General features: G+C 44.6%; 1 protein-coding gene across 1 annotated transcript in view; it reads left to right on the top strand.

The window, feature by feature from the left end:
• LOC106817089 (Down syndrome cell adhesion molecule-like protein 1 homolog) overlaps positions 1 to 8,696 on the top strand; it is a 35,091-nt gene that overhangs the window by 20,052 nt on the left and 6,343 nt on the right. Inside the window, exon 9 of the mRNA XM_014821737.1 lies at positions 7,027 to 7,125. Coding sequence (XP_014677223.1) covers positions 7,027 to 7,125 — 99 coding nt within the window. The remainder of the gene's footprint in view (positions 1 to 7,026; positions 7,126 to 8,696) is intronic.

The following is an 8,696-nucleotide window of genomic DNA, read 5'->3' as shown; positions in this document are numbered from 1 at the left end:
GCCTCATCTCACTCCACCTCGTCTCACTCACCCCTCCTCTTCACTCGCGCGGAACCCTTTTCGTTTAAGGTCTTTGTCTGTTCTTTTTTGCCCGTTGCTTCCTGTGTATCTGTCTAGTCTGTGTTTCTCGAGCGTCAGAGCCGTTATATAGCAGAGCATCTCTATATATCTATACTCATATATGTCTATATCATCTATATCTATTATACATTCTACTTAAAGGAGTTAATCTCTATATACGGGCTCTGTTCGGAAGGCGTGCTTAAGAGCGCCCTGCTCGTTCAGTGTGCCCAGCGCGAATCGCGTCCGTTCAGACAGCGCAGTTTCGCACGAAGTGAAAAGACGCATCACGTGTGCCATTGCCAACGGGTCGGCTTCCCGACGCCGCAGAATCGAAGTGGATGCGCAAGTTAATGTGAACGACTCACGCATCGTAACGTTTACGCTTGCCATACCTACATTGTACTACTTGTCACATCATATGCTAACATATATGTCACATATATGTCACATATATGTCACATATATGTCACATACTACAGTTAACTACAGTCGACACACATACTACAATCATGTTGTTTGGGTTTGTATCAGTATGAAAATACGACATATGCATATCGCTTGCTATGACACTATTGTGTCATAGGAAGCATTACTTCCTATGAAAATATTGGCCAAGGTCAACTTCGTTCGCTCGTAAACTGCCTTATTGATGCGCACAACAATACAACAATATTTGTAATAGGAAGTGACAAATAGTGTCATAGGAGAGCGTATATGCGTATGTCGTAATTAGCATAGATGGCTAGCAGAACAGGCTGACATACATTCATATATACTTGTTCGTGTACGTTTTACTTACATTACAACGTTAATTAATACGTAATTTTTAACTGATTACGATGTCGTTTTTGCTTATGCAGTAGACGTGCAAATCGCACGAACGAAAACTCGTTGTAGCGATTATCACTAACGTATCATATTCGTATCGGTATAGTATAGTATCGAAAGTCGAATCGTAGTCGATATATCGTATTTAGCGTAATACAATATATATCTGATAATTATATGCTGACATCAATGTATGTTGAGTTTCTTCGTTTTAACAGCGCGCCATGTTCGTAATCTTATCCGTAATGTCTGTACATATCTGTATATGTCTGTACAGATCTACAGATCTGTAATGTCTGCTACTATCTTGTAATGTTTGTACTATCTGTATAATGTCATGTTACTGTCTGTAATGTCTGTACTATCTGTAAATGTGCTTACTATCTGTAAGGTGTACAGCTGTAATTGGTCTTACTATCGGCTAATGTCTGTACAGATCTACAGATCTGTAATGTCCTGTACATCTGTAATGTCTGCCACAATCTACAGATCTGTAATGTCGGTACTATCTGCAATGTTCTTACAGATCTACAGATCTGTAATGTGCTGCTACTATCTGAACGTCGTGTACAGATCTACAGATCTGTGAATGTCTGTACTTATCTGGAATGTTTATACTATCTGTATATGTGTGATATTATCAGGACAGTGTATCAAACTTGATAGTTGGACAGTAATTGTAATTGTAAGGGTAAGTAGTAAGTAGTAACTAGTAACTGGAGAGTTTGATACACTCTGGTATAGTATCTGAAAGCCGTCTTTGCTCTTTAACCGCCGCCATGTTGTAGCACGGGGACGACGTGGAGGAAGGAGACCTGCTGATGACGGTACAGAGGACGGGTCGCTGTTACATAAGCTCGGTCGAGGTCTAGCGACGCTGGGAAACTACACGTGCCAACGGCGACGAACGTACTTTACGGCGCAGACGAAGTCACGGCAGTGCTAATCGTTACAGGTAAGCTAGCGGCGTGACTATTTATCTTCTTTCTATCTAGTCTAGCTAGCAGCTATCTATCTTTCTATCTACTATCTATCTACATATACTATCTAGTCTATTTATCTATCTATCATACTCTTCTATCTATCTATCTGATCTGTCTGTCTAGTCTATTATCTATTATTTATTTTCTATCTATCTATCTATCTATCTATCGACTCTATCTATTCTATCTATCTATCTATCTATCTATTTTATCTATCTATCTATCTATTATACTATCTATTTAATCTATCTAGTTCTATCTAGTCTGGTCTGTCTGTCTGTCTGTCTGTCTGTCTGTCTTTCGTCTTTCTTTATCCTTTCTATCTGTCATATCTATCGGTCTTCTATCTGTCTATCTAGCTATCTAGCTATGCTATTCGTATCTATCTATCTATCTATGTCGTTATATCTATCTATCTATCTTATCAATCAATCTTATCTAGTCGATCGATGATCAATCTATCTATCTACTGTATCTATTTTTTGATCTATCTATGTATCTATTAATGTATCTACTCCTACGACTCGCATCAAATCTATCTATACTAGCTCTATCTATACGTATCTAATCTTATCATATCTATCTATAGTATCTATCTATCTATCTATCTATCTATTATCTATCTATCTATATCTATCTATACTAACTATCTATCTATATCTATCTATCTATCTATTATCTATCTATCTATCTATCTATTATCTATCTATCTATCATATCTATCTATCTATCTATCTATCTATCTTATACCAGTCTATCTATCTATCTCTATCTATATATATATGTATCTTATTATATATATATATCTATTATATATTGCTTTTATTTATTTATTTATTTATTATCGTTACTTTTTCTCTCTCTCTCTGTCTCTTTCCTTTTTTAAAAACTAGATACGTGTGCTTATTGAAAATAATATACAAAAAATTCTGTTGTTTATTAATTATGTACGCGGCGAATATATAAACTAATATACAGGTGTAGACTTATTATTAAACTTGCATGAGCCTATTAAACTATGATAACGCTACTGACATTTATAAACTAATTATCGGTGACCTTATTATATAAAAATATGCAATGACTATATATAAAACTATATAGGGTGAACAATATATAGCATTACTATAAAACTATTATACGGCTGACTATTATATAAACTATATGCAAAATGGACTATATTAACTAGATTACGCGCTGACTATTATCATATACTATATAAGCTATTATGCGGTGAAATATAAACAATATACCGGTGATCATCATAAAGTATATAAAACTACTATACAGTGACTATAACAAAATCTATATAGGGTAAAATATGTTCGCGGACACACAAACCAGCGCTAGTAACGACTCAGTAGTGATGGAGTGATGATGATGATTGATGATGATGATGATGATGATGGTGATGGATGACTAGCGTGGGAGCAGGCACTTTCACCAAAAATAAGCCCAGCTGCTTGTATTGCTCTGGCTGCCTGTGTCCGTGCCCTCGCTGTGGCGCAGTGCGGTTGTCGAACCGCCCACACATGCCCGGCGGTTAGGCGTATACATTACCATCCTAGGACGGTAAACATCGCCCCACCTCGTTATTAGCGTACGTATGCGTGGGCATATGTACAGACGCGAGGCCACCTATAGTCTAGAAAGCTCGTATTTCGGTGGCTGTTTTTGCTGGGTCGCTATACCGTCTATATGTTACTGTGAAAATTTAGTCTCCGGGGAGAGGATAGTCAGATGAGAGAGAGAGAGAGAAATAGCGGAGAAGTGAGAGAAGGCGGAGAGAGAGAAATAGCGAGAATAGAGACAGAGAGAGAAATAAAGCGAGGAAGAAGAGAGGCGAGAGCAGGGGCGTGAGCAATAGCCGAGAGGGAGGAGGACGACGAGAGAATAGGAACGCCGAAGAGAAGTGTGTGTAGAGAGAGAGGCGCAGAGAGAAAATAGCGCACGCGGACGGAGAGAAAGAGAGAAGAGAGAGAGAGAGAGAAGCAGAGCCGAGCAAGAGAGAGAGAGAGAGAGAGAGACAGCCTACAACAAAACTCAAGAATCAAGGTTTTAGCGTCGCAAACTTCTTGTTTACAATATATCTATTGTAACCAGGTGTGCCGGATTAATATAGAGATCCTCCTAAGTACTTACTTAAAGGGGCGTCCCTTGCCAATCTAATTCCTCTTTCATGAAAATACACCTATATATATTATATTTATAAACTACAACATGATTAACGACGACTACGCACGGAAATCTTGGAATCGAGAATATTTCTTCAGCTTACTACTCCCCGTATACACCACCTAAATCATTTTTCTGGCTGACGCGCATTATGATTATTCCCGCTGTTGCTATGGCTTTTAGCGTTTTGTTAACTAAATTTAATTTTCAGTATTATCATGTTCTTCTACGTGCTAGCATGCGATTCGCAGCCTAGCTTACGCGCGTTTTGTTCGAACCCGCTAGCGTTTCGTCTGTATAGTTGTGTTATATATATTTCGCTTCTATTACCGTATATATACGTTCAGTAGCGTTTTTTCATGGAGAAACCCTTCACGTATTCTGTTCGCATGTGTGAGTGTGTGGCGCGTGTGTTATTGTTGCTTTGCGTTATAACACTAATTTACGGCTCTTTTCCTTCGTGCGATCTGGCCGCCCAGTGTCGAGTGCGCTTTCATGAGAGTAAGAAAGCTGCGCTCGGGTACTACTACTGTTCAATCTCTCTCTTCTCTTCTCTCTTTCTCTCTCTCTCCTCTCTTCTCTTCTCTCTCTCTCTCTCTCTCTCATCTCTCTCCCTCTCTTTCCTTTCTCTCTCTCTTCTCTCTCTCTCTCTCTCTCCGCTCTCTCTTTCTCTCTCTCTTCTCCTCTCTTTCTCTCTCTACCTCTCTCTCTTCCTCTCTCTCATCTCTCACGTCTCTCCCTCTGTCTCTCTCTATCTCTCTCTCGTCATCTCTCTCTCATTTCTCTCTTTCGCTTCTCTTCCGCTCTCTTCTTCTCTCTTTCTCTTTCTCTTAGTCTCTAGTTAGCGGCCGTCATTGCCTGTCTGCTTCTTTTCCTCATTGTCGTCACGGTCGTCGTCGCTCACCGTCGTCGTCGTCGTCATCGTCGTGCGTCTCACGTCGATCGTCATCGTCATCGTCCGGTCGTCACCGTCGGTGCTTCCTCGCGTATGTTACTTACTCTTTTTCGATTCCGTTTGCTTCACGTTAGATCATTTTCCGTGTCGCATTATTATTTATATTATTATTCATTATTATTATTATTATTATTATTATTATTATTATTATTGTTATTATTGTTATTGTTTCTCCCTCGAGCATTTTGCATGGGAGCTTTGGATTCGTAACCCCGAAAATCAACTCGAATACCCATGTTTACTGATCGACCTTACCGGCCATCAAATCATTCACCAATCAATTCACCCACCGCACCAGGGCAAATCTAGAGTTTGTGTTTAAAACAAATGGCGCGTACACATACGTCACGGGGATGTCGGAGTTAGTGACGTCATGGCGCGATGACGTAATCAGACGTGGAAAATGATCGCCGTGGAAGATTTCTCGAGATATATATATATATGTATATACTTTTTTGGCCCCGGCTCCTTCTTCGCCCTCTACTGCTGTTCTCTCTCACTATATAGACACACCAACGTTACTGTGTTAGACTCTCTCGGCTCTCTCGCAGGGCAGCCACCCTCCGTGCGTGCGTATGTAGTGTGTACGCCCCCCCCCCCCCCCCCCCCCCCCTATCTATCTATATGCATCTTCTCTCAGCTTCTTCTGTGCACAAGCCTCTCGCCTGCTTGCATTCCATGTACGGCGCACAGGTGGGTGTGTTGAAGGGTAGACATATATATAGAGTGGGTGGGTGGGAAAGACAGTGGGTGGGTGGATGGAGCGGGCGGATGAAAGACGGTGGTCGTGGGCTCGGATATAGTGGCAGGGGGTGAGGAGAGACGGTGGCTTGTGGGCTGGATATAGTGGTGCGCGGGTAGAAATGACGGTGGAGTTTGGGCGTGGATATAGTGCGTGGAGTTAGAGAGACGGCGTGGTGTGGCGTGGATATAGTGGTGGGGCCGTTAGGAGAAGACGGTGGGTGTGGTGGATATAGTGGCTTGGGGTAGGGAGAGACGGTGGGTGAATGTGGATATAGTGGTGGGAGTAGGAGAGACGGTGGGTGGGTGGATATAGTGGTGGGGGTAGGAGAGACGGTGGGTGGGTGGATATAGTGGTGGGGGTAGGAGAGACGGTGGGTGGGTGGATATAGTGGGGGTTTGGAGAGATGGTGGCGTGGTAGATAGCGTGGGAGGGTTGACAAGACTGTCGGTAGTTGGATGGATGAAGTGGGTGGGTGGGCGTGATGGGTGAGACGATATTCCCTTGGCGTGCACGCACTCTCGCGCATAATTTCGGATTTCATTAAGACATGCACATTTTATCGCCCGCGTAATGGCTCCAACGGATTAAACACCCACGAGGCTCTCTCACTCTCTCTCTCGTCTTTATGCTTGCATTTACGACTTTCTCCCTGCTCCCGCGTGCACATAGTCAATAATCAACACCCGTACGGGAGCTGGGAATAAGTGGAGAGTAATACGCAATCAGTCTTCGGGCTCCCCAGCGGGAGTTTTAACGAGATAATAACGTCGTCGGAGTGGCAAGGGAAAATGCGTATGTTGATGCGGGTAAAGGAAGGATACGAACTCCACTGACGCCCATTGCGAGCGTACGAGCATCTAGCTAACCCGTGATATCCGGAGCACTCTCAACTCAACTCATTATGAGCTCACAGCGATGTGCCGCGGGATACGCACGCGATATGCACACGATATACTCGCGTAATGTGCACATGACAGGTACGTACCTGATTTACACATGATGTACACGTTATGGACACGTGGTGTACTAATCATGCGCACGTGATGTACACATAATGTTCGCATGATGTTCGCATGATGCGCACGTGATGTACTAATCATGTGCACATGTTACGCACGTGATGCGCACGTGATGTACACATGATGCGCACGTGATGCACACATAATCTGCACGTGACGTGCGCGTGGTGCGCACGTGATGTGAACGCGACGTACGCGTGATAGGGTTCGAGAACGCGTCTCGTGATGTTCACTTGTTATGCGGCGTTATTTTTGCAGCGCCACCGTCTGCTCCCATTATCCACGTCATGGGTACGTCACTCAGCTCTGTCAAGATCCGCTGGCGCATTGCCAACGATGGTGGAAGTCCGATCAGAGGTACGTTGATGAGTTGTAAAGGATGTTGCTGTTGTGTTATTATTATGATTATGATTATGATTATGATTATGATTTATGATTATGATTATTATGCATTATGATTATATATAGATTAATTGTATGATTATTATTGATTATGATTATTATGATTTATTTCATTGATTATTATGATTATTATTCATATTATTATTATTTGTCGTGCTTGTTGTTGTTGTTGTTGTTGTGTTGTGGGGTGGTGGTGGTCGGCGTGGGTGGCTGGGGTGGCTAGTGGTGCGTTGGTGTTGGTGGTGGCGTCGTCGTCGCTAGTGGCGGTGGCCGGTGGCGATGGCACTAGTTGCATTTGGTGGTGGTGGTGGTGTGTGGTCGTCGTCCGTCGTCGTCGTCGTCGTCGTCGTCGTCGTAGTGCCGGCGTGGCGGTGGCGCGATGGTGTTGGATGGTGGTCGGTGGTGGTGGTCGTCGTGGGCTCCGTCGTCGTCGTCGTCGTCGCTCGTCGTAGCTGGCGGTGGCGGGTGCGAAGCGTGATGGTGTGGCTGGGTGGTGGACGATATGGTCGTCGTCGTCGTCGTCGTCGTCGTAGTAGATAGGAGGGTGGGAGGGCAAACTTAGCCGGCGTGCGGAGGAGCGAAGCTGAGCTGGGTCCGGGAGCTGGCCCAACTGTTTGACGCCGGTACGGACGCGACGGACGATCGCGCACGGACGATCAAGCCGATTCTACAAGCTGCCATCGGACTATGTACAGATGAGCTAAAAATGCAGCAAATTCAGTTGAACCTGAACTGACTTATGGCCAATTCCATTTTTGCCAAAAAGTGGGCGTCGCTCGAAAGCTAGGTCAACTGCGCTCCGTGCTCCAAAATAGCCGTCGGTTCACATCTTTCCCATATGGAGTAACGACTGTATGCAATTTGAAACATGCTGGGTTTAAACGGTTAAAATTGGTTATGCGTTGACGTGGTAGCCAAATGTTGACAAACGGTGCAGGTGGCGAGGTGGCCGAGGCGTTGATGGTGGTACGGAGCGTCACGGGGTGGTGGTCCGGTGGTCGTCGTTCTGTCGTCGTAACGTCAGTGAGAGGTGCGCGGGTGGCGGGTGGCGATAGGCGTTGATGGTGGTGGTGAGTGGTGGTCCGTCGTTTCGATCGTGGTCGTCATCGTCGTCCTAGCTGGCAGGTGGCTGCCGGTGGCGAGCGGTTGGCGATTGCTGTGATGGATCGGAGCGGACAGGGTACGGGTGACAAACACCAACATGGTGCCAAGTTTCACGCCTTCCGAGTCTTGATGCTCGCATGCTTGTCAAAGTTCAGTTGTGATATCGTATCTAGTCAACTGCCAATCATCGCGCTCAAGTCCTGCCGTGTTCCTCTATCCTCTGTGGCCTCGTTTGTCTGCCTGCCTCTCTGCCCTGTCTGCCTGCCCGCCTGCCCCTGCCTGCCTGGGTGGCGATGCTACCGCCTAGCCTACCCACCTATTCTAACCTACCTTATCTACCCCAATTTCCTTCGCGTTTTCTAGAGATGATCTCCCTCTCTCTCTCTCTCTCTCTCTCTCTCTCTCTCTCTCGCTCTCTCTCA

Source organism: Priapulus caudatus, unplaced genomic scaffold (genome assembly GCF_000485595.1).
Source record: "Priapulus caudatus unplaced genomic scaffold, Priapulus_caudatus-5.0.1 Scaffold1592, whole genome shotgun sequence".
Classification (NCBI taxonomy): Eukaryota; Metazoa; Priapulida; class Priapulimorpha; order Priapulimorphida; family Priapulidae; genus Priapulus; species Priapulus caudatus.
The sequence above is the reverse complement of the archived record's forward strand: the minus strand, read 5'-3'. Positions and strand labels throughout refer to the sequence as shown.